This window comes from Bactrocera tryoni, chromosome 4, assembly GCF_016617805.1.
Source record: "Bactrocera tryoni isolate S06 chromosome 4, CSIRO_BtryS06_freeze2, whole genome shotgun sequence".
NCBI lineage: Eukaryota > Metazoa > Arthropoda > Insecta > Diptera > Tephritidae > Bactrocera > Bactrocera tryoni.
The window spans coordinates 7,365,723-7,393,547 of NC_052502.1; the positions used below are offsets into that span (position 1 = coordinate 7,365,723).

The 27,825-nt window shown below is 33.6% G+C and overlaps 1 protein-coding gene across 1 annotated transcript; it reads right to left on the minus strand.

Moving 5' to 3' along the window:
• Positions 1 to 5,495: 5,495 nt before the first annotated feature.
• Positions 5,496 to 26,753, minus strand: LOC120774816. The gene is made up of 4 exons (XM_040104620.1): positions 26,408 to 26,753; positions 6,306 to 6,664; positions 6,101 to 6,220; positions 5,496 to 6,029 (listed from the first exon to the last, which is right to left on the minus strand). Exons 1-4 carry the CDS (start codon positions 26,422 to 26,424, stop codon positions 5,887 to 5,889), a joined length of 639 nt encoding a protein of 212 aa, XP_039960554.1. The 5' UTR covers positions 26,425 to 26,753; the 3' UTR covers positions 5,496 to 5,886.
• Positions 26,754 to 27,825: the final 1,072 nt, after the last annotated feature.

Genomic DNA, 27,825 nt, shown 5'->3' on the forward strand with positions numbered 1-27,825 from the left:
TACATGCGCATTTCTGAGGACTGCACATCCTAATCCATTGAAGCTTTGGAGCTTTTCGTACCAGGCTGACCTAAGAATGCAGCTGATGACTACAGCTTTATTAATAATGCCTAGTAAATTAAATAAAGGAAAGCAAATCAAATATATTTTATAAATTTAAAAGTTTTATCAATAACTTTGGTAAGAACATTTGGAAAAAATCGTTTTTATTTTTTTATAAAACCATTCTTGAACACCACTGATTTTTATATCGACACCAAATTAAAATTTTAAAATTTTATTTGTTTGGAGTCACTCTGTATGTTAACGGATATTTGTTCACTGCTGTAGATGTCGCCCTGTCTTTTTTTAGCGAAGACAACCACCTCTGAGCTTCTAATCGAATCAAGAAGAGCAAGTCAAATTTGCTTGATAATAATTGAATCAGCATAAATTTGTTAATTTTATTATTGATATCCGATCATTTACAGAATACTATATCTCCTTGCATACCAAGATTTTCTCATATATAGTACCTTTTATTGGTTACCAATATTTGTACTCTTGCAACCAGTTGCTAAAGAGTTATATAGTTTTGTTCACCTAACGGTTGTACGTATCACCTAAAACTAATCTATATAGATATAGGGTTATGTATATATAAATGATCATGATAACGAGAAAAGTTGGAATCCGGTTGACTGTCTGTCTTTCCGTCCGTCCGTCCGTGCAAGCTGTAACTTGAGTAATCGGCCACTGCCACGACCACAAATCACCATTAACCGAAAACCTATAAAGTGCCATAATTAAGATAAAAAACTGTAATTTGGCACAGAGGATCACAGTAGCAAGGGGCACCTGTGGATAAAAAATTTTAAAAAAGTGGGCGGGGCCCGCCCTCTAATATGTTTAATGTGCATATCTCTTAAGCAACTAAAGCTACAACCACCAAATTTGCTGAGCTAGATTATTATAAGAAATCCTATCGACAGTGTGAAAATGGATGAAATCGGAGGATAACCTTCTCACTTCAAATATAATGATACTGTTGAAAACTACTGAAAGCGAAATATATCAATAAACAATTATACCAGAAACATAAAATTTTACCTCCGAGATGGTATGAGGGCGCTTTTTGACAGTCGGTGTGAAAATTTGACAATGGGCGTTGCACTGCTCACTTCCAGGTGACTTTATGCAGGATATATCAGCCAATATTTGCGTTGTCTCAATGAAATTTGGAGTGTGTGTTTTAATCATGTCAGTGTGTCTTTGTGCCAAAAATGGATAAATTTGAGCGAAAAATTGACCTAGCCCCCTTATAACTATTACCAGGATTTTCGAAAATCCGGCTGACTTTGCTCAAAATGATTGGTGATTCTATCTGAGGTACTTTAATGAAACCCAGGGAACTCTTTTTGGTATGTGGCATGATAATATTCAGTTAACAAATAAAATAGAGCTCTATATAAAGAGTGGCGCAAAAGTAATCCTCCTATCAGAAGATGCTATACATTTTGCAATTGACCTCTAATGTTAGTTCTGTTTACACATGCCAAATACACGTAAATAAACAATGGTATGCTACACTGCTCCAGAACGCGGGTTATTGGTGACTATTTATTTGACCAATAATCGGTCGGTGACTTTGGCACAACGTGAGATTTCATCGCAGATTTCCGACGCCTACTGGTGACACACTGCGACGTTCAGCCGCTCGCCTAGAAGAGACTGGCGCATCACGAAATGCTGCCAGGCGTGGCAGACCCCGGAGTAGCCGTTCTGCAGAGAATATTGCTGCTGTTGCCGAGGATGTCATGGAAACGCCGTCGACATCGATCAGACGACGTGCCACGCAAATGAGTATAAGTCGACGATGTTTACAGCGAATTTTGTTACAAGTTTTGAAGATGTTTCCTTACAAATTCCAGACGGTGCATCAGCTGTTAGTTGCTGATCGCCAATCGCGTCTAACATACGCTCAAGCCATCCTTAATCAGCACCAAGAGGAAGATGATTTTTCATCAAAAATAATCATGAGTGATGAGGCCCATTTCCAACCTAGCGGGTACGAAAATATGCAAAATTTACGCTTCTGGAGCACTGAAAATCCGCGTGTAACCCACGAAAAGCCATTACACACGCTCAAAGTCATTGTATGGTGTGTTGTTTCTGCTGGAGGAGTCATCGGACCTTTTTTCTTCGAAGACGTCGCGGGCCAAACGGTTACTGTGAGTGGTGAGCGTTAAAGAGCAATTAACAACAAGTTCTTTTTGCCGCAACTTAATGAATTGAGATTGGATGTGGTTCCAACAGGACGGTGCAACGGCACACACTGCATGTGCCACAACCGATAAGCTGAAGGATGCATTTCCCGGTCGCCTAATCTCCCGCTTTAGCGATTTGCACTGGCCACCAAGACCGCCTGATTTGACCGTTCCAGGCTTCTTTTTGTTGGGCTTTTTAAAGTCGCGGGTTTATGTCAACAAGCCAAATACTCTTGCAGCTCTTAAAGACAATATTCGTCAAGAATTTGAGAACCTATCGCCGGAAGTTCTGGCCAAAGTGATGGAAAATGTCATAAAAAGGGCTCAAATGACAATCAACTGTGGCGGCGGCCATTTACATGATATCATATTCTCGACTTGATGTAAAAATATTTAAAAGACCAAATAAAAATAATCCACAAGCAGAGTCAAAGTTTTTAATTTTTTTTTTAAATTACAGCCAAAAAACATAGGAAGGTTATTTGTATACATACATATGTATATATTAGGTTGTCAAAAAAGTCTTGCGGTATTTTCGCTAGTTGGAGCTGAAAGCGCGTAGTTCTAGTTTTATTCGTCACATCGAGTCATGCTATACCTTTTTGGAAAGCTCATTTCACGCGCTAAAACGCATTTGATTGATTGTCGTTTCTTTTAATTCGTTCGTGAGTTATAGCGTCGCAAACATGGAGCAAAATAAAGAGAAAATACGGCATATTTTACAGTACTACTACGATAAAGGCAAAAATGCATCTCAAGCCGCCCATAAAATTTGTGCATTTTATGGACCCGATACAGTTTCCATTTCCACCGCACAAGGATAGTTTCAACGTTTTCGTTCTGGTGTAGGGTCGAAGATGCGCCACGTTCCGGAAGGTCTGTCGTCGAAAATTGCGATAAAATCGCTGAATTGGTCGAAAGAGACCGGCATAGTAGCAGCCGTAGCATCGGTCAAGAGCTGGGCATGAGTCATCAAAAATTCATTTCAATTTCAATAAAAAAACGAAAAAAAAAATCAATAAAAATACCGCAAGACATTTTTGACAACCCATTATATAAAATTACTTGGATTTCGATCCTTTGGTTGATATTTTACTTCTTACCGTATTTCCCTGACTTTAATTCCTGCAAGCTGCAAGAGTATGAAATGTTCGGTTGCACCCGAGTTATGGCTTTCTTATTTGTTATTAGTTAAACGTATGACAATCTTTTTACTCTTTTCAATTCCAATTGGTTCGAGAATTAAACCGAACAATCTAAAATGATATTAAATTGGATTGAACCTCTATTATGGAGATGCTTTGTACACTGCGAGTGTGTGGAACACTTTTGTTTATCGAGTTACCACAGATGAGTTAAATTGTATTTCAAAATCCAACATGGAAAGGCACCCCCTACTATGAATAATTTAATTTAGTCACCATTGCTGCTGATCGCTGCCTGTTTCCACTCGATCAGTCGCCTCGAAGAATTAAATCAAGATCGATAAAATAAATTCATAATGTCATTGGCTTAATAAATTTGGCAGTAATACTTTTTAGAAGATATAAAATGTGCCCAAAAAATAAGGTGACATTGTATTTATTTTGAAAATTCTTTATTTATTCTTCCAAATCAATTTCACCCCCTTCAAAGTAGTCCCCTCCCGATGCAATGCACTTATACCAACGGATTTTCCAATCTTCGAAACACTGGTTGTAGTCACTTTCCGGGATGGCCTTCAGTTCCGTCTTCGCTGCGGCTTAAATCTCCTCTATCGCATAAAAACGGTGTCCCCGGAGCGGTCTTTTGAGCTTGGTGAACAGCCAGAAGTCGCACGGCGCCAGATCTGGTGAATACGGTGGTTGCGGAACGATATGGGTTGAGTTTTTGGCAAAATGATCACGAATTACGAGGGCAGTATGGGATGTTGCATTATCGTGGTGTAAAAACCAAGAATTGTCTTTCCACAATTACGGCCTTTTTAGGCGGATAGCGTTACGCAACCGACGCATAACGTTCAAATAATATACCTAAAAAAATTAGTTGACTATTTGACCGGTTCGAAGGAATTCATTATGCACAACACCACGATAATCGAAGAAAACTGTCAACATAACCTTGATTTTTGAGCGATTTTGGCGCGATTTTTTTGGTCTCGGCTCTCTTTTGTCACGATATTCGCTAGATTGATCGGTTGTTTCGGGGTCGTAAGCATGGATCCAAGTCTCATCGCCAGTTATAATGCCTTTCATGACACCCAGGTAGTCGGAAAACATCGTTTCACACACTTCAACGCGACGCCTTTTTTCCAAAAAATTCAATGTTGTCGGTACCAGTCCAGATTTGACGCGCTTGAGGCCCAAAACATCCTTCAAAATGGTATTGGCCGAGCCTTTCGATATGCCAACTTCATCAGCAAGGTCTCTAATTGTTAATCGACGGTTTTTCAACACCAAATCTTTGATTTGTTGAACGTGAGCTTCGTCGGTTGAGGTTGATGGTCGCCCTGGACGCTCTTCGTCTTCGACACGTTCACGGCCGGCTTGGAACTCACTATACCACTTGTAAACATTTTTTTTAGACATAGCCTCATCACCAAAGGCTTTCTGCACCATCCTAAACGTATCCGCAGCGGAAAATTGATTCCGTAAACAAAATTTAATGCAAATTCTTTGCTCAACAAATTTCGACATCGCAAAAAACGAAAAACTCACTTTTAGCAGCTCACAAAACAACACGTATCTCAAACACTAACGAATATTTTGACATGAAATTTGATATAAATGTGACTGACAGTACTACCAGCCTAAAAAAAATTCAAATTTCACCTTATTTTTTGGGCAAGTGTGTACAATCACTGAGGTAGTTTTAGGTAATAAAATCACATAAAACTTATTATGCACCTACGTCATTTCAATGATAAACACTGGTTGAGCTCGAACTCGGATACTGAAGATGACCTTATAGAGTTTATATTTAAATAAAGGCTTATGACCTTATAGCCTTCTTGAATTTGAGGATCTTCTCCACGTATCTGTAATGCAAAGCTATCCTCTCGTCCACATGAACCTATTAAAAATATGCTCAAAAAATAAAAAAACAACAACGAAATTGGATTTTCGCATTTTTTATCAATACATATTTAAGTTTATTGTAATTGTTTACGACAAATTTGTAAAATTTACGCTGACAGTATGTACAATAAAATATATAATATACACGTAAACTCAAAAATACATACAAGTATATAAAATAATAATCATAACACATATAAAGAAGCTTAAGAGCACTGAGGACGATTCTAACTCCAAACGAAAATTTCAATTAAAACAAAAGTGGAAACAATTATAAAATAAAATAACTTAAATCTAGACAAAACGATAAGCTTCTACATATGTACGGGTGTGGAGTGAAACAAAAATATACAGTTATAAGGTGTTTATAATCACAAAGCAATTACAACGCTGAAGCGCAGCGCTGCAAGCGCGCAAGAGACAGCTAGATAAGTGAAGAAAGCTGAATAGCTTACAGTTATGTATGTTTTTGCATTACAACTCATGGAAAAGAACTTGAAGGTGGAGGAAGTTATCAAATTAACAGGAGTAGAAACTGTTTTGCAAAGAAATTTTCACATTTCACTACGCGTGCGCGTCGCGTCTTAGTTGCGCTTCCTCAAGGCGAGACGAGCATGTGGCAGACGTCTCGCTTGCTCTTTTGGCTCCTGTTCGGACTCCTCGGCGGCGGCATCATCGGCGGGCGCTGGTTCTGGCTTGCCGGGTTTCGACAATTTACGGCGGTTCACTGCGGGCGAAAGCGCAAACAAAGTAAAATTATATAATAATAATTATTTGGCATTCTCGTTGAATACTCACAGGCTGAATTGCCGCCCTTGAAGCCTTTCGACGATGGAGCTGGCGCAGACTCGGCGCCTTCATCAGCGTCTTCGTCGTTAGAGGGCGCTGGCTTGCTCTTTGGTGTTGGCTTCTCAACAGCTGTGGGTAGTTAAAAACAGTTAACGGTAATTAAGTATACATATAGATACATTTTTGTTGTTTGTGTTGCTGGTTGCACACTTACATCTGTGTTTCTTGGCGTCTTGTTGACGACGTTTCAGCGAGTTCAAGAAGTCATCGTTGGAACGGAATGGCCGAATGACTGGTCCTATCACCTTTTTGGGTGCTTCTGTGGTTGTTGTAGTGCTGCTTGCGCCCAAGCCATCCTCATCGCCCTCCTCACCCTCTGCAGCGTTGCCTTCACCATCATCATACTCATTGTCCTCCTCTGGTGCGGCTGTTGTTGTTGTGGTTTTTGCCGCCTTACCACCGACTGGGCGCCGTAGTGCCGGCCGCTTGGGACCGCTTGGCGCAGCGCCTTCCTCTTGCGCGTATGTGAGGGAGAAGCAGCAGACCAACGCTAGAACGACCAGCAAAAGTGTGCTGCCAATGGAGGAGAAAGAGGGGAGAATTATTAGCATTAAACAAATTAAATAAAACACAAACGGCAATTTATAGCTCAAAAAAGTTTCGAGTAAACAAGTTTGGTGTGGCCATAAAGTGGTCAGCTTGTGCGGCAATTATTGTGGAATTTTTGGGCTGCCGCTGCATGATTGCCACTTAATCGGCATTAACAAATTCAAGTAATAAATGAGCGAAATAAGCAAAAGAAGTAACCGCACAACAACACAACACCGCGTGTGGTGAAGGTTCAGTTGTGCTGGTGAAGGACGCAGCTGCCTGTGATGGTCTTAGAGATTAGCTGCAAAAAGTTACGTATACGCCATGCTGGCGGCGATGGTGACAGTGCTGGCGTTGCTGTGTCGCTGCCGCTGCCGCTGCCGCGTCTAACGGTCGTTCACTAAGTTATTAGCGCGCTTATAACCTGCTGCGCGCCTCACCAACTTTTGTTGCTGTTGTTGTTTTTGTTGCTGTTGGTCAACTTAGCTGTTTCATTTAGCTGCCGCACTTAGCAACGCCACAAAGCCAAGTCCGAATTTAAAAAGTGCTTATGCAAAATAACCAGTTTCAAACAACGGTTAAACGCAACAACAGCAACAAAGCACATTTATTGCAAGTAACATTTCAAATACGAATAAAATGGGAATATTGAGTAACAACAACAACAGAAAGGTATGCGAAGTAGCTAAGAATTAACATTCTCTGGTTTTGGTTTGAACAAATGCATTTGCATTTCGAATAATAATAAAGTACACAGCACAATAAAAAAGTGTCTAAAGCCGTGCATACACACACACATACTCGTATATGCATACATATGTATGTACATACATATGAGCACACACATTTGTTCTTCAACGCCGAGTAATCGTTTCTAACGCGCCTTTCGCTGCATTTACTGCTATTCTGTTGACCGCTTTTTCGCCGTCACTTAGTAGCAGCGGCACGTTTGTAACCGTTAGAGCGGTAAATAATGCACTTACACTTTGGATTGTGCACCGCTAGCTATCGAAGCGCCGAATGGCAGCCAAAGTCAATGCTAGCATGAACTATTCCAGCTGTTGGCCACTTAGTATTTTCCTGCCATATGGATATAGTACTAAATATATTAGTATGTACGTTAAACATTTTGCCAGATTATTTCAACATTTGCACATTACCTAAGTAAAGCAGCTCACATTATAAAAAATCGTTGAAATGATATTTACGTGTGCATATGTGAATGGTTTCAGAAGTGCATTTTTTTAATGCTTTAATAGTAAGAGGCACACCTACAGTGAAATTTGGAAAAAATACACTTTTTCCATTTTTGGTAGCTTATACCTTTGAAATTAATATACTAAAATTTCAAATCAATATCTCAAATAGTTTTTGATTTACAGCTATTAAAAGGGTAACCACCAGTTTTTATTTCAGCAAACAAAATTTCTTTATAAAATTTTACATAGGAAAACTGAATAAATTTTTTGGCCAAAAACGCCCATAATTTTGGATTAAACTCAAGTTGTTTTTAAACGTCACCATTTGATCAATTTTTGAACTGTTTCATCGCAGATGTACGCATTGTACGGAGAATATTTTTTAGCTTGAGGAGAGTTATTTCTTGCATGGTTTCAACCAGGAAGAAAGCCGAATATCTGCAGCACTGAAATACATTTTTAGCGACGTCGGAGAGCTCGTGTAACTCAAAATATATTTAATTTTTTTTTCAAAATTTCTCTACGTATTCTTGAAACATGTAAAAATATACCCTGAAATTTGCATACAAGTCTGAAGACTCGCCAAACGCTTTGCAGCTTGAATGGGATGTACTTTTACTCCCACCATATTGTCTAGACTTCGCAACTTCGTACTATTGCTTGTTCCGGTCTGTGCAAAATGTTTTGGTTGGAGGAACATTCACCTCAAATCAGGGCGTCAAAAACCTCTTGGACCAATTTTTTGCCCGCAAGGATCGACATTTTTTTAACGTGGGTTAATCTCGAAAGATGACGAAAGGTATCGGGCTAAAATGGAAAATATAAAATTTCATAAACTGTTTTATACAATATAAAAATCATGTTTAAATTGCACGAAATTGCTTATTGAAATACCCAAGATTTCAGCTGAATTTGCGTTGAAGTTTTCAGATTATGCAAAATTCAGAAAGTAAATTTATTCCGTGTGGAAATCTATTGCTACTAATGGGGACTTTAAATATTTTCAAATCAGCTTATTGAAATACCCAATATTTCAGCTGAATTTGCTTTGAAGTTTTTAGATTATGCAAAATTCAGAAAGTAAATTTATTCCGTGTGGAAATTTATTGCTACTAATGGGGACTTTAGATATTTTCAAATCAGTTGAGTTGTCTTAAACTTTACTGAGATTTCAATTCCTCCTGTCTTAGAAAAAAACAAAAACAAAAAAGTAAGGAAGGGCTAAGTTCGGGTGTCACCGAACATTTTATACTCTTGCAACTTGCAGGAAACAAAGCCGGAGAAATATGTTAATGTGTAAAATGTCAACCAGAGGATCGGAATTCAAGCAATATTATATATGTATATATGTACTATATTTGTATAATTCATACACTGACCGACATATTTGGCAACAAACCTTATTAAGAAAAACGAAAATAATGATATGTTGTATACGGGAGTTGGGGTCGTATCGACCCGATTTTATCTATGTTTGCTAATAACACATTATACTAACATGACTCATACTAATAAGATGCTCCCTGGGTGTAATTAAGGTACCTCATATACCATCCCCAATCTTATGAAGACAGACGCATGTTAGAAAATCCTGGCAAGTGCTAAGGCTAGGTCAAGATTTCGCTCGATTTTACTCATTTTAGACACAAAGATACGTAAAACACGTTCTCTCAATTTTATTGAGATACCTTACATATTGCCCGTTATATGCGATATACAGGTACCGGAAGTTCGAAAAAGGTGTGCTAAGGGAAGTATTTACTCGATTCAAGCCATTTTCCACAAACAGACATACTATTGTCAGAAAAGGATGTATCTCACACATTGACTAATATTTTCTGTCGAAAGGCAAATATAGATACTGGAGTCCGAATATCCGGTATATAAGGGTTGGAACAGTTTATGTTCGATTTGGACAATTTATAGTCATAAGGTGACATGGCTTAAAGGCACTTTTCGAGTAAAGTTTTATCACGTTTCCTGTATATTAATTGCTTCTTGATTTGTTTGTGGGAAAGTGAAAGAATCGAAAGGAATTTAAAATAGTGTTATATGGGAAGTTGGCGTGGTTATACTACCATTTCACACTGTTAGGAATATTAAAATAATGTCATGTAACGAATTTGATTTAAATCGGTCCAGCAGGTCACGAGATATCTGATTTTACGTAAAAGACTGCGGCGCCGTGCCCATTGTCCCATTTCGACTACACTTCTTACAAAGCTCACCACCATCTCGGTGGTCAAATTTGTTGTTTCTGGCGTATTTAGTTATTGATTTATTGGCGTTTAATAGTTGTTTAAATGAGAATATACCGTTATATGGTAGGGTTCTTATTGATTTATCTAGAGCGAATTTGGTTATTTTGGCTTGAACGGTTTGAGAGATATATATGTATATTAAACACATTAAAAAGAGGGACCACGCCCACTTTTTTAAAAAATGTTTGCCCACGCATGCCCTTTGATACTGCGATGCCCTGTGCGAAACTACAGTTTTATATCTTAATTTATGTCTTAGTTATGGCACTTTATGTGTTTTCGGTTAATGGCAATTTGTGGGCGTGGCAGTTGTCCGATTACGCTCATCTACGAACTAGGCCGTACTTTTCGACAAAGACCATGTGAACCAAGCTTCATAAAGATATCTTGATTTTGTTTTTTTTTTCAAATTACAGCATGCACGGACAGACGGACGGACAGACAAACAGTCAACTCCTGTCGTCATATCATTTATATAATATTATAACAAAGCAACATGTGGAATGACGTAATATTTAAAAATACATATTTACAAAATGTAGTACTTCCTGGAGGAACCGCCAGGTTTTTAAGCGCTAAAATGCAAAACAACGTATCATCAAACAAAAAAAAATGGAAATTGTTTTTTTTATTGCTTACGATTCACCAAAACATATTGTATATATAATATATATGTATGTAGCATAAAGTTTTCAGCTTCCGCTGTCAAATATAACCAATATGTAACCAATATATAACCAATATAACAGATATGTATAACCATTTTATAACCGAAACTCAAACTTTGTTTCAATATGAGTGGTTTCTATTATATCGTTTTTCCTTCGCCTGTAAGCTTATGAAAAGTAATTTTACGTTATCTTGTATTTCAGGTGACGATAAATATATGTATTTTTTTGTTTTCAAATTCATAAAAAATCGTATATACTTTTTATTGTTTCTTTTTTTAATTTTATTTGCACAATTTTTGGTTAATAATTTAATAATAATTTTAACTTAATGGCCTGGTAACTTTCTCATTGAACTTCAGCGGCTCAATACCCTACGTATTACAAGCAGATTGTAACAACACCAACAACTTCTTACAATTTCATGTAAAAGTCATTGGAATTAAATTACTTGTACATTGCGTAAAAAGGCACCAATTAAAGCCGTTTAAAGTAGATAAAAGTAAATAAGTTTGCATGAATGTACATATGTATGTGCGCAGTTACATTATGCCTTAACATTGCAGGCTGCTCGTAGTTAAAGAAGGAAATGAATCACAAGCAAACAAATGTACAAATATGTGTGTGTAAATGTGTTGAAACATACATATGCGTATGGGCGGGTGTGTGGAAATTCCCAGGAAATGTATCCAACAATAGCGCAACAAAACGCCACAAGCGGTTGACCTCAGGGCCAATACATTCGGCGACCTGTTTCCACATGCCATACTTCTACCGGCTGCAAACACCTTTCCAACAACTTCATTTCGTGCCATTACAATTGCAAATCACATCACTTCACATCACGCCACGCCACGCCGCACAAAAGACACAGCTAATTTCATTTCGATGGACACATGGACGGACAAATTAATGATCACAATCATGTGCCTGCACGCCTGCCTCAATTGTGCTTGATGTGAGCGTTGTTGTAGTTGTTTTTGCTATTGTCATCGATCAAGTTACATAACAAAATCGCTGGTGTACCTTCAACTGCGCTCAGCACTCAGCGGCGTGTGTGTAATTTGCGCCGCAACTTTTCGAGCATTTTTCACCCGCGCGCCACAATTAAACGGCGAGCGCGAAGGCAGCAAACAAAAGAAAATGCTAAATCACAAAAGAAAAACACTTAATTGAGTATTTAGTGTCATTTGTATGCGCCGATGGCAGCCAGCAGTCGGACGCTGCCGCACAAATTAGATTTAGTGCGAAGAGACCACAAAGAAATGTGCGCTGAATTCGAAGTGTTGTTGGATTTTTTCTATTTTTTTGATTTATTTTTGTAATTTATTTTCTTTGTTTTTATTGCCGTTAATTTATTGTAGAAAAAACTAACTATTTTCGCATTTGTGCTGTTCTATTTGTATCACGAGCACGTCGCTTGACATTTCGGCTGAGCTCGTGCAACCGGTTTAACCGGGTGAAACACAGAAAAAAGCTGCCGCGTACACATGAGCAGCTTCTAAATGTCTTTTAATGGCTATGCATTGCTGTTGTTGTGGTCGTTGTTGTTTATTATTACCACTTTTTTGCGAGTAAGTAAAGAAGTAACTGAATTTAATGGCACAAAGCAGCAACACACACACACACGCAAACACATGGCACATACACACAGCGTTCAAGAAATTGTTGAGCAGAAGACATATTGTTGTTGTTGCAAAAATTGATTGGCTGCTGCTTTGGCGATTTCAGCATGCTGCGCTGCTTGTTTGTTTTGTTGTTGCAAGCACACATTCTTGCAGTTCAACACACACACACACACAACTGAGTTTACAGTATTTTCTATTATTGCCTAAAGATACCTTCAAAGAAATCGCAAGTAATAAAAAAAATATATGTATGTATGTGTGTGTGTGTTTGTACAAAGTTGTTTATGAGTATCCAGCTTTGCTTGCAAATTAACCTGTTATATAATCTTGGCTGCAGAGTTATCATTAACGTCATCAGCAGTAAAAATCCCCGCACACACACATACATACCTGCATACATAAACACATTTGTGTCTACATAAACCAGTTAGTACCGCATTCCGAGCAATAATTTTTGGTGTTCATCGGTGCCTGTCGTCAGCTCAGCTCAGCTTAGCCGGCTTAAGGAATATTTTTGACGAGTTCTCACTTTTTTCCTACCAGCAAGTTTGTCTATTATTGTGGTTAGGGTGTGAGGTTGGAGCGGCAAGTGATAATAACGCCATATTAAAGATATTAGCGGTAGCTCGTAGGGTTAATTGCAAGTCCCTTTGAGTATTCTTAAATCTAAAGCTGAACTGTAATAGTAAAAAGTGAAATATTTTGCAAGCCAACCGCCACCACTAACCACCTTTTACTTCAATTTTTATTGTAATTAAGTTCAACTTTAACCCGGGCAGGGTTTCCACTTCACCTCCTTGCATATGTATCTCTGCATTTAAGCACTGCTTAGCGCCCAGCAGTTGGTCGCTGGTCATTAAAGACAAAGCGCTTGTGACATCCGAATAATTATCTGACAATTGGGTAGGCAAGGTGAGTCAGCAAGTACCGCCATATGCCCATAAATATATATAATATATTTATATTTGTGTGTAATGGCATGCATTGCGCGCTTGGCGAAGTAATTGAAGTTGGGCTTAGCGTTAGCATTATGTTTCAACGTCACGAATTATAAACGTGACTCTTCGCTGAGCGGCGATGTCGCTTGTAAGGCGCCGCGTTGAACATAATTTTTTATTTCCCAAACTAAGGATGGTCAGTTGTAGCAAAATTATATTACAAGTGTGTATGTATATAGTATGTATGTATATGTATGTATATGTATGTATAGTATGTATGTGTATGCAAAGCTTTGTAAGAGTTCAATTTTCCGTTGGTATGTTCTGGCACTGAAGGCGTTGCTTGTTTATGCAGCCATTATTCCATTATAACAGTTGTAACCAAATTTGTTTGAGTAATGAATATATTGAATATGTAAAAATACAATAACGTCAGCTAAAATTCAAAATAACCTAACACTACTTTTCATAAGTTTACAGGCGAAGGAAAAACGATATAATCGAAACCACTGATATTGAAACAAAATTCGAGTTTTGGTTATAAAATGGTTATATATATTTGTTATATTGGTTACAAAATGGTTATATGTATTTGTTATATCGGTTATATATTGGTTACAAAATGGTTATATATTAGTTATATCTGACAGCGGAGGCTGAAAATTTGTAGCTACGTATATGCAGTATGTTTTAGTGAATCGTAAGCAATAAAAAACGCAATTTCGATTTTTTGATGATACGCTGTTTTGAATTTTAGGCGACGTTATGTATAAGGATGTTCATTATGATTACGGCTATATTACAATTTGGCTCCAGAGGAGTACTTGGGCGGTAATGTGGGTTTAAAGTAAGTAAGTGAGTGCTTAAGCAAGTGATTGAGAGAGTTGCCACCTATAAAAAATTGTAAAAGTGGCTAAAGTAGTGCAAAACGTGCGCCAAACGTTGAAAAGCTTTCACAAAAATATGCATGCAGCCTTTTATTTAGAATTGTTTAGTTATAGAGTTTGCATTGTTCAAGAAAAATCAAAAATTTAACTAATTATGAAAATAAGCCAAAATAAATATGTCATAGAGTTGCCAACATGTACAGTATTTACCAAGCGTAAAGCTTTTAAGCAAAACTTACAGAAAGTATGCTTGCAGATTACTATACTCAACAAATTGAAAAGAAAAATTTACGATTGACGTGCTAAGCGGTCTTTGGGGCATTTGAGGTGTCCTGTTTATGAAGTTGAGTTCAAAAATTTTTCATCACATACAGTTATTTTTGTCATTTCGGTAAATGGCGGTGGTTTGACCCCTACATCGCTTGACTACTACAAAAAATTCCTTTAGGTTAGGACATTTTTACGATAATTTTCGGTTTTAACAACGGTTTAAAATCAGCAAGAAACAGCCTCTATCATTTAAACATTTTGGAAAATCATTAACTATGCTTTAGCAGTTATTATTTCATTGTTATACTTTAGAAAGGTGTTATGATTCATAGCTGAAGAGCAATTAAAAGTATAATATAAACTAATTAATAATAAAATGCATGCAAAGCACGTTTTGATAATTGTTATGCCTACAAATAAGTAAACACACAAACAAAAAATGTAGATACTTTTAAGAATGAATGTAGGAAAAGCTTTTAACTAGGTCCCATAACTGTTAAAATTTTTTATGGTATCATGACTAAGGCCGCTAATACGTGCATTCTCACTTTTCTATAAGATGTGTTAGCTTATTGCTAGAGGCGAGAAATGTTTAAGAGGTCGTAGTGCATTTATTAATATAAAATTTTGAATAAACCACTAAAATAAAATATTCGTAATTTTTAATATTTCGATAAAAATAATTTTTTAGAAAATAGAAATTTTAATTTTTCGAAAAAAATAATTTTTTTGAAAATTGAATTTTTAAATTTTCGAAAAAAATATTTTTTTATAAACAACTAAAATTGTTCTAAAATAAAATATTCTCAATTTTTCATTTTTCGAAAAAAATTAAATTTTTAAATTTTCGAAAAAAATATTTTTTTATAAACAACTAAAATTGTTCTAAAATAAAATATTCTCAATTTTTAATTTTTCGAAAAAAAAAAATTTTTTTGAAATTGAATTTCTAAGTTTTCGAAAAAAAAATATTCCTTTTTTTGAAAATTGAATTTTTAATATTTCGAAAAAAATATTTTTTTTTAACATTTACAAACAAATATTTTTTTTTGAAAATTGGGTTTAGTGAAAACTCTTACACTGGTACGATTTAATTATCTATAATCTTACTTTCATATGCTTTTCCAAACATATTCCAAAATAATAGCCACCAAAAATCTTTAAATATACATAGAAATGGAATATAATAATTGGTACAAAAAACAGGTATAAAAATTGGCATAGAAGCAAAATTGAAATATAAAAAAAATAAAATATTTAGCTATCCAACTGCTATTTGCCCTTGTTGTTGGCGTTATTGCATGCAGAGACTAGCATTGAGAGTCTGAAAGATCTTGCTACACTCCCACTATTTGTCAGCTCGAGGTAAAAGGTGGGTCACACGTAACGAGGATGATTTGTATTTGTGCCAAAGATAAAGCCAAAGAGATAATGGCGTAGGAGTGGTTGATTGACAAGCAAGAGCTCACATGATGGAGGACGCGCAAGCGAAGATAACAATAAAATTAGTGAGGCAATTTCAAACGACTGGCCATTTTAGTAAAAGAAAAAGTACTTTTTCAAAATAGAATAAAAATAGAAAGTAAAAAAATAAATTTTTTTCAAAATAAAGACATTTCAATTGAGATTTTTTTAAAAATAGACTATTGCAGAGCATTTGGAAATGAAAAAAATAGATTTTTTGATCGAAAATTTGCATTCTTTTCGGGTTTAAGTCGCAATAACGTTCCTTCTCTAATATTTTAATTACAACAATATAGTGTATTTTGACCATAAGTTGGTAAGTTTACGGCTAATTTCGTGAGAAAAACGATTTTTTGTAGAAATAAATAAAAATATAAAAAGCGTTAAAACTTGATTTTTTAAATTTTTTCAGATAAATTTTGGAGTTATGTAAAAAAGTCTTTACACAGAAGTTATAGATATTTTCATTAGCTACAACATTACCATAGTACGTTTTGCTATAAAACGCGTAGTTTTGTTGGAAATCGAGATAAACCGTTTTTAACCCTTAAAAATTCAACCACGTCAGCTCCAATTTTTTCCGGATCTCAGATCGCCCCTGAATTATTTAATGTTGGTTATTTTATCTTCATCCCACAATGTTTTTTTTTTATTTTAAACATGATTAAGCCTGGTCTATAATTATTTCAACCAAAGAAATTTTTCATTTAAAAATTTATTTTTTATTAGTAGTTTACTACTGAAGGTTGAAATGATTAAAAAAAACAATGAACATATTTGTAAGAATTAGCTTTTATCATAACACGGTCACAAATATTTTGTATTTTTTTGAACATAAATTGACATTGGCTTGCTATATTGTTTACTTTATAAATAAGTAATAAAGTGTAATTTTGCGCGAAACCACAACTTTCAAGGATAAAATGCACAAAATTTCAATGAAAAAGCAATTCGCTGCCACTTTTTCCACATATTCCGTTTCGTCTCTGCTATAATAAATTTCGGTATTTCTTTCATCATCAAATCATTCACCTAGTTTAATTTTTACACGCGAAATTAGGTTAACCTATTCACTAATGATTTGTATTCAAGCGCCGGTTTGTCGCTTAAGTCTTTTGTTATGGCAATACAAATGAGATAAAGTGGCAAGCAAGCGTGCGCGGTGAGTGTGTGCGCTACTTGCAGCGGTGAGTATTTTCACAATACTGCAATTTGGAAATATAACGCGTTAGTGAAATGTTAAAAAAGGTTAAAAAGCGGAGGAGTAGCGAAAATAAAATATTTAGAGGTTGGTATAAATAGAAACAAAATTTAATTTCAATGCAATATTTATTAATATTCAATTTACATATTAAAATTACCAATATTTGTTCTGGTTATTCGGCTTGAAATTGCATCTACGAATAGTAATGGCACAGACTAGATTTGTGCTAGGTTCAAAGTATAATTAAATTGTTGTTTAAAATTTTGAAAAATTTAGTAGCGTATTATAAAACAAAATTTAATAATTTAATAATAATAAAAAAAATTATTATTTGTACTAAAATAAAAAAATCTTATAAATAAAAAAAAAAATTATCAATATTATCAATATTTTTTTTGGTTATCCGGCTGGAAATTACGACTACGAATCGCATTTGTAAGGTACAAAGTATAATTAAATTATTACATATTAAAATATTTTGAAAAATTTAATACCGAATTTTAAAAAGTAAAGCAAAATAACTTTTCATTACTTTAATTAAAAAATTGTTTCTTAAATTGTTTCTGCTTGGTTGAAAAGTATAGTGCGATTTCTAATTATTAAAATAATCAAGTGAATTAAAATTATATACAGAAATATATCAAATTGATAATAAAAATAATAAAAAAATATTTAATCAGTAAAAAAAATAAATAAAATAAAATAAATAAAAAAAATTAAAGAATAAACCAAATTAAATTTTCATAATTTTATTTTAATAAATTCTAATTTTTTTGGCTTTTGCAAAGTTAAGTAAATAATTACAACAATCATCAAACGAAGTATACTTTAAATATTAAATATTTCAATTGAAAGTATTCTGCACTTTATAATTATTTCATATTTATAAATTGTCGATTTAAATAAAATCGAAAATTTTGTGCAAAATGAAAAATTCAGCAAAGAAGCCTTTATAGGCGTCGTTGCTGCAACTAAAAATTTTGCTGTGTTGTTGTTTCTTTTGTTGTAGCTGCAGAAAACACTCCTTGAGTAATTTTAAGGCATAGTGCCGAATTGACAGTTTTCTGCCGGATAAAAATCAGGGTCCGTTATTACTTAAACTCGACTATCGTGGGAACGGCAAAACTCTCGATGGTGTAACTCTTGCTGTCTTTTGCAACTAAAATATTTATATTTACAAAAAATTATTTGATTAATTATTTTCAAGTTTTTTAATGTTTTAATTAATTTACCATTATAAGTTTATTTAATCATTTCCCAATAAAATATTTTTATAAACAAAAATAAATTTATAAACAAAAAAACATTTTATTTTTAATTTTTTAATTAATTACCTTTATAATTTAATTTATTAATTTCACGATTGTCAATTTAAGATATTTTTATAAACAAAAAATTATTTGTTTTTTTTTAATTTTTTAATTAATTTACCGTTATAATTAAATTTAATAATTTTAAGATAGTCAATTTAAGATATTTTTAAAAACAATAAATTATTTGATTTTTTTTTAATTTTTTAATTAATTTACCGTTATAATTTAATTTAATAATTTTAAGATTGTCAATTTAAGTCATTTTTAAAAACAAAAAATTATTTGATTTTTTTTAATTTTTTAATTAATTTACCGTTATAATTTAATTAAATAATTTTAAGATTGTCAATTAAAGACATTTTTAAAAACAAAAAGTTATTTGATTTTTTTTTTTAATTTTTTCCATATTTTAATTTATTTACCGTTAAACTTTAATTTGAACATTTCAGAAATATGAATAAAAATTATTTATATTTACAAACAATTATTTGTTTAATTTTGTTTTAATTTTTTTAATATTTCAATTTATTTACCATTATAATTTTTTTAATAATTTCAAGATTGTAAATTTAAGATATTTTTATAAACAAAAAATTATTTGATTTTTTTTTTTCAATTTTAAATATTTTTATTTATTTACCGTTATAAATTAATTTTATTATGAACTCGTTACCCAAAATTGCACAATTTGAAATATTCCAAGCGCCGAAAAGGCATGCAGATATGAAAATATTATTAATATGCGTTTATTTGCGTTTTTGTTTGGTGAGCTGAAGTATTTGAAAACAAAACTAATCCTGCATTAGCACAGAAATCTCTCGAACCGTAAGTGTAATCGCTCAATATGACTGCAAAAATGCCGTTTGCCTTTGCCTGCGGCGGTTGCAGTAATCGCGGCACACTCAAATTGTCATAAACTCAAATACACACAACACAACCACATACATATAAGTATGTGCATACATAAGCATGTATTAGTGCGTATTAATAATTGAAATTGAACAGCATTGCTGCGGCATATCATTTGCCTACATCTGTCTGGCAGGCCGCAGGCGGCGCAACTCCACACGGGTGCATGTGCGTGCGTGTGTGTGCGTTGGTATGCTGGAGCCGTTAATTTAAACGCGTGTTAAATTTGTAATTAAACTAATAATTTGCAATGCGAATATAAATAGCTTTGGCTGCACACGCGCTCACCAAGCCGGTTCACCGGGTACCACTTTGGCCCAAAGTAGTGGCCACAAGCAACAAAAAAAAACAACTGCCAACAAGCAATTGAAAATTACAAGTCAATTTTACGCAGAAAAAATCGCTAAAAAAGTGGCATGTAAATAACGTATTGCGTTTGCAATCGAAATGGCGCTGTGAGCGCGTGTCCAAATGCTTTGTGCATGCGCTGTACATGTGTGCCTATGTATATAGCTCTGTGTATGTGTGTCTGGCCGCACCATCAAATGGATTGTTCTGGCCAATATTGCCGCAGCTGCTGTGGCTCCATGGCTGTGCGATTGGTGCCGCAGCTGCAGACAAAGCTGGCGATGGACAAATCGGTGATACCAAACGGCCTTGAAACCATTTCTCCGCATAGCGGGCCGTATAAAAATCGCTAGCAAATGCTATACTAACACCTAATTACTTAGTTATAATTGCTTATAGTTTTGTGGTGTTATAAAATGTAAATACATATATACTCGTATGTATATCTACTTGTAAATAGAGAAAGGGTTTTTAATAGAAAAGCTCGATTGGGTTAAACGAAATATTTTGAAATGAAGGGACATATTGAAGATACTGCATAACGGTTACTGAAAAAGAATAGTAATAACGTAAAAATGCTTCATTTAGGCGCCTTTCTGTAACAATTTTTCTCTCTTAGATTTATTGTTATCCCAAAAAAGTGCATTCCATCAGCATTAAGTTCTCTACGAATTCCTGAAAAATTTTTTGAGGTCGCATAACGTTTTTTTTTTTATGCTGAAGAGTGTATGTAAAGTTTGTCATGAAGCTTCTAACACCCAGCAGAAAACAAAGGAGATCCTATAAAATATATATGTACATTAGGGTGATTAAAAATTTTTTTTTTTTTCAATTGGTACTCGCAAAAATAGGTTCCTAGACACCTCTAAGAAAGCCTCTCCAAATATGAGTTTTTAATTGTAACGGGAAGGTCCTCCGCCTAACGGTTTTCTATTTTTTCTTATTATCAGATAGAAAAATTTATATGTCGCTTCCAATTACTTGGAAAAATATCTTGTTAATTAGGTTTTGTAGGAAATTGAATGCTCTAAAATATGGTCTCTTATGATTTTTTCGTAAACCCAACCGTTTAAAAGATATTAACGGTTGAAATTTGACTATTTTTGGAAAAATTCTTTATTTCTTATTAATTTTATAACTCAATGAAAGAAAATTATTAAAAACTCATATTTGGAGAGGCTTTCTTAGAGGTGTCTAGGAACCTATTTTTGCGAGTACCAATTGAAAAAAAAAAACTTTTTTTTGAATCACCCTAATGTACATATGTACATACGTAAATGTGTAGCATTATAAGCTGAGCCAATTTACCATAACCGCCTGTGCGTTCTGTGTCTATATGTACATGAACTAGTCCCTCAGTTTTTGAGATATTGAACCGAAATTTTGCACACATTGTTTTCCTCCAAAGAAACTGCTCATTTGTCGAAATTGTCAATATTGGACCACCATAGCATATGGCTGCCATACAAATTGCACGATTGGCATCAAGTCCTTGTATGGAAAACTTTTTCAATTGTTGAGATATCTTCATGAAATTTAGCATGGACTACTGTCTAAAAAAATAATGTAATCTCTGAAGAAATTGTTCGGATTGGATTACTATGGCATATAACTGTCATGTAAATTGAACGATCGGCATCAAGCTCTTGAAAGGATTTTTTTGTATTTGCGAAGGATATTGTAGTTTCGGTGCAACGTTTTTTCCTCGTTGAAGAATATTCTTTGAGGAGCGCAGATATGGTGGTGCCAAATACGAGTTCTATGGCGGACTCTTAGTCACTTTCGACTCATTCTTGTTAACGAATTGCTAATGTGGAAATTACGAAATGATCACACTAAAAGTACCACTCACTGCTCTCTGAACAAAATCTTCTAAAATAAAATCATCTTAGATATTGTCTATAATGACATATTGAAATAATTTAAGGGAATATTCCAATATGTGCGCCAAACAGCGAAAAGCGGTGTTTACGTCAATAAACAAGAAGATTCCAACATGTGGCATAGGTATATAGTGTATGACTAACTAACTCTTCACATAATTTTCAGAAAACTTATAATAGAAAGTGTCACAATAATATGCACGGGCGTTCGGTGACACCAAAGTTCTCCAAGAAAATTCGTTCAAGATGTGTATAATATTAAGAGCTTCTTGAAAACAATATACAACTTTGATCGACTTCAAGCATGATTCTACATATCTTTTGGGTCAGCTTTGAGGAAAATAAATCAACATTTGAATTATACACTGTAAAAAATCACGATATAGCAAAGTAAGCCCAAGTGCAGTATTTCATGTTATCACTTGTTCGCATTTTCGTTTGAAGTTGATTTTCCAAAAATATATGTTCTCGTACACTTTGATCTTAATTGCGAACTGTAATTCCAATAGTCATGATAGTAAAATATTCTTAAAAACAAGCAGTGGTTCTCGACGTCTAAGTCTATGTTTTGAAATACATATACTGCAAGAAAACTTAGGATTTTTGAATTACATATGTTCAAGTCCATCAATTCAACGTTGGTTGGTTTGAGTGAATTCTGCCTTTTCAAAATTCGTGCTTACTAGAAATAATATTGGTTAGTCGAAAAAGTCTTTTCGTATTTCTAATCAAACTTCAACTTATTTTTTCTTTATATTTATATTAATAAATAATTAATTTTAATTTTTTTAACACCAAGTAGTAGCACACTTTCTAACTTGTTTTGCCAAAAGCCAAGTTTAAGCATTTTTCTCTGCAATTAATTTTGTATTCCAACAAATTTTATTCATTTTGCGAGTATTAAAACTCGACTTCAATAATATTTTCAATGATACGCGTCTAATACATATTCATTTTTACATATGTACGTTTTTGTGCTTATTTTATCAAATTTCGGCAAAATTAATTGAATTTTTATTGCTGCTACAAATGCAGCTGCTACAACTGCCTACATCCCCTCCGGCTGCGCCTCTACCTTTTTTCAATCAATTCTTCGCAATAACCAAGCATTGTGGCTGCGCTGTGGCATTGCTTCTTGACGTACTTTTTGTACTTGGTACATTGTGTCTTCTGCATTTTTGTCTTATTTTCAGCGCCTCTTGTTGAGTATTTTTTTTTTCAGCGTCAAGTTTTTTCTTGAAATGTTTTTCGTTTTCGTCTGCAACCAGTTTTGCACTTTGCCATTTTAACCATTAATGTTAATTTAAAGTGAATAGTAAAGTTCAAATAGACAAATCTTCTTTTAGTAGCGTCAATTTGTGTTGTTGTTGTTGTTTGCGTTGTTTTTGGATTGATATCTGTTTTGAAGTTTTTGTTTCTTTTTCGAATAAAATTGCTACGTTGATTTCTCATGGGAAACAAGTAAGTTTCAAGAAATTAAATAACATGTTTGTCCGGCGATAATCTTTGCTGGTTATATAATAATGCATACGATTTGCCGAGTAACAGTTAATTTTAGACTTGTTCGATGAGTCGCCGCGTAGATGAGGTTGTGGTGTGCAGCAAGTTATGCAGAATACAATTTACGAGAATAATATGTGATTATCATTGCTTGCCTTGAACCAAAGAAAGTTGAGGCTGCATTTTGTGATTATGAAATAGGCTGCAGATATATCTGAATGTATGGGTGTTTACGAAATATTTCATACAAAATTGTTAACGTAACTTTATTTTGGAGATATAGTAGAAGCGTAAATAAATTTGGCGAATTTTTATGAAATATTTAATCAAATTACTACTTTTTGCAGTCGAATGCCACGGAGTCTACATTTACACTATACAACAAAACGCTTATTTTTTTTTTATTTGGTTGAAAGTTATTCTACAGTTATATTTAATCGTAAATACTAATAATATACAAATTTATTTACTTTTTAATTGAGATTTTTAATAAATTTTTGAGTAAATGCATTGTTTATTATTTATTCATTTTGTAATTTATAGTTGCAAAATAATATTTTAAGAATTTCTTAAGTTCTATAGTAAACTTTATGCTTAAAAATGTATATTTCACATAAAACTATGTTAAGTTAGGTTATGTTTTCTCAAATAAAATGAGATTTATATGCGCTCATTTAGCATAAATATGCTCAAAGGGAAAAAGGTTAGAAACAGGTATGTGTATTAAGTGCTTTTAGCTATTTCGGCATTCTAAGGAGCGCAGCGAAGAAGTAAAAAAACGAAAAGTGGGCAATTTGTTACCTTACTTTTCATAATTCGCTTTTTTTTTAAAGAAATATAAATTATAAATTATTATTAATGTACTGATTAGTTTTTCAGTAGCAGCTAAGCAGATGTGTGATCTTTTTAGTTTATTTCACACAGGCAAATTAAGTACAAGTAAGGTAAGTCTTAAACATTTTGCTATACGCTAAACAACACTTTTTGATTTGTGAAAAGAAACAAAAAAATTATGAAAAAAATCAACTAACAATACAATAATAAATTGAATAATTTTTTTTTTAAATTACACTAGTCAACAAATCTGAAAAAAAATTTCGACTGACCAATAATCCAGTATTAAGTTGAACAAACAATAAGTGCGAATAATGCAATTTTTTTCAAAATATTTTAAAAAATACACTGATCAACAAAACGGAAAAAAATATACTAATATGGTAGGAGGTATGTGGCGTATTTGAGGTGTCCTGACTACGAATTTGAGTTCAAAAATTCAAAATTCAAAAATTTTCCATCACATACAGCTATTTTTATCATTTAAGTAAATCGTAGTGATTTGATCCCTACATTTTTTGACTAAAAGACAAAAAAAAATTGGAATTTTTTTACTATTATTTTCGGTTTTAGCAAGCAAAAATTACCAAAACACAGCCACTAACATCACTGTCGCAAAATGCCTGTAAATAAGTGTCATCAATACTTTCTACAGTTTAAAAATAAGGAAATAAATTAATACATACAAGACTTTAATATTAAAGAAATAAATATAGTGTGATACTTCTTGAACCTAAGAAAACGTAACAAAAAAATTTAGGATAATTTTTTAAAATGCCCAGAATTTTTCCAAATAACTTAATGGTGTTTAAATGCTATATGTGTTAGCAATACTTTTTCTTAAAATTATTTTCCTATTTGCGTTTTTTTAAATAAAAACAGAGTTAAATCACTAAAATATTTTTAAATCAAAAACCATATTTTCCAATATTAAAAAAACAGAATTAGATAAAAAAAGGTTTTTAATAAAAAAAATATATAAATTACTTAAATAATTTAGATCACAAAATTTACATATCTGTGAGTTATGTCCAATACTTATCAAAGTTGTATTGTCGAATTAGATTAAAAAAAATAAATAAATTACTAAAATTTTGCTATATCAAAAAACCATATTTTTTCAATTAAAATTTTTTGTTTTTGTATTGTCGATTTACATTTTTAAATTAAAAAATAGGAAAACATTATTTAAAAAAAAAATATTTTTTCCTAAAATTGTTTACACGGTTACTATTTTTTCCAATAAAAAAAAATTACTAAAATATCTTAGATGAAAAAACAATAACGTCTTATATTAAAAAAAAAATTTATTGTCGAATTAGATTTAAAAAAAATTAAATTACTAAAATATTGTTAAATGAAAAAACCATATTTTCAGAAAAAAAATTTTGTTGACGAATTACATTTCTAAATTAAAAAACATTGTAAATTAATAAAAAAAAATACTTTTTCTTTTTATTGTTTTCTCGTTTTCAATTGTTTTCAATAAAAAAATAAATAAATTGATAAAATATTTTAGATCAAAAAACCATATTTTTAAAACAAAAAAAATTTTATAGAATTAATTTTAGCAAAAAATTAAAATTACCAAAAAAAAGTTTAATTACTAAAATATTATTATATTAAAAAACACATTTTCCAATTTCATAAAAATTTGGTATACAGCCTATTTTATAATATTGTAAACAAATGAAGTATTGTCGAATTACACCGAAGCTTTTGGAAAAATCTTTTTATCATCTACATTTTACTCTTGACAAAGCTATCCATATACATATATGAGATTTAAGTCATTTTTTTCCATATTAGCACAAAAAATATTTATGATAATATAACTAAACAACTTCTCAAATAATAAATTTTAATGCAAATTTAATATTATTGCTACAAGACAATCAGACAATCCCAAGTGCAGTACTTATATAATCTATAAATATGTAAATAAATAAACTCAAAGGTCCTCTTCAACCCATTAAAGCATGCACACAGCTAACACTGCCTTATAATCGCATGCAGTTATATTTTATGCAGTAAACCTGCCAAGCGCTTTGTGAGAATCGAAAGACTTAAGACACGAACTCGTGTGCAGTCCAACCCAAATACTTGGCGTGTTTGCATTTCCGACAGCTTTGCTTTGCACAACTTCACCTTATTACTATTCTAAGCTTCAATGCATTTGAAAATCAATATTTATATATATCTGCATATAAGCATATAGTACTGACTGTTCAGGAACTTAAATATGCAAGATTGCCACATCAAAGCAAGTTCACTGCACTGCCGCCATGAATTCGGCGTGATTGCAACTTTTACATGAACTATTATGGATTGTGCAGTCCATTTAATAAATACGAAAAACATTAAAAATAACAGTATTATCAAAGTATGTATGTATGTAGAAGTAGAAGGAAACACTCACATGTTGAAGAACTTCATTTTTGAATTTTGTTGAGTGTGTGCTGCGTTTTAACGGTAATTAAAAACGAAAAGCGTTAATCAACGAATTTAGCTCAACGAACAAACGCGGAATTACACAAAGTCTTTGTTGTAACGATTGTTTTTGTATTTTTCGTAATTTTTTTTTTATTTGTTTGTTTGGCTCGCCGAGCGTTTGCAGCGTATTGCAGCTAACAAAATTGAAATATTACAAACGTTTACAGGCGTTTAATTTGCTGTCTGGTTGATTGGTTTCTTTAACGATTTCGCCACCGTACTTGAGCGCTGAGCTGAGCTGAGCTGGAGTTGAGCGTGTGAGGCCACAATCACTTCTTAACAACGACTGTTTGGCATTTCAAATTCGCTAGATTCAAGAAAACAATTTCAAATCGGTCTGCTGACGGCACAGCGACGGACGTGTCGACGATTACGATGACGGTGACGGTGGCGGTTTCGGCGTTGCTGATGTTGTGGCTGATGGTGATGGTGCTGGTGGTGACGGTGGTGCGGCGACTGCCTGTGACTCTAGCACTAGCTCTGGCTCTGGCGCTGGCTCTGCCGCTGCCGCTGCCGCTGCCTGTGGCACTGGCTGTGTCTATGGTGACGCAGGCGCCGTCGACTTCGCTCACACCAATGGGCTAGGCAAAGGCAAGTACACACATGCATTTACCCATTTGCCCATGTGTAGTTGGTTAGGTGTCAGCGGTGTTGCCGAGGTGTTGGTGAATATTGATTTGAAGTTAAGTAGTTGCTGAGCGTGTTCATTAATCTGCAGCGCACACACACACATACCCATACCTACATATCTTTGCATACTTGTGTGTGCATATATACCATTGCATATGTGTGTGTGTGTGTGTTGGCTCAAAAGTTACTTCGAGTGTTTTGCATAAATAGATTCGGGTTGTGGGACATACATACATACACTTGCATATACAAATAACAGGTATGTCTACCCAATTACACTTAAGTTAGTGGAGTCATTGTGACGTTGGCAGCGCGTAGTTGTTGCTTTCGATGAGTTACTTGCAAGGAGATAAAGTTAGAATTTCTAGCGTCATAAATGTCACAGAATACTCCATTTATGCGCCCGCTGACTGAACAATAGTTGGGCTGCCTAAAATATTGGCATTCTTAGCTATGAATATTGGTATATCGGAAATAAATATGCATAAAAAAATAAATATATTTTTTGGTTGAATTCGCTTTTTCTTTTTGGTGCTCATTTGTATCACTTGATTAATTCTGCTATGGTTAATGCGCGCTCAAGCTGAAAAATATGCTTACAACATCTTTAATATTTTATTCTTTGGGAATTCCACGAAATTAATAGCTATACTTAATATTAACGTAAATTATGATTTATATAAACATCCTCTTGTTCTAAATATTCTTCATTTG

Bases quoted from the DNA above. Each gene is read 5' to 3' on its own strand.
- LOC120774816 (XM_040104620.1), bottom strand. The intron at 6,221-6,305 runs GTAAGTGTGCAA...AACTACCCACAG, and splicing joins AGACGCCAAGAAACACAGAT to CTGTTGAGAAGCCAACACCA. The intron at 6,030-6,100 runs GTGAGTATTCAA...TTTCGCCCGCAG, and splicing joins CAAGGGCGGCAATTCAGCCT to TGAACCGCCGTAAATTGTCG.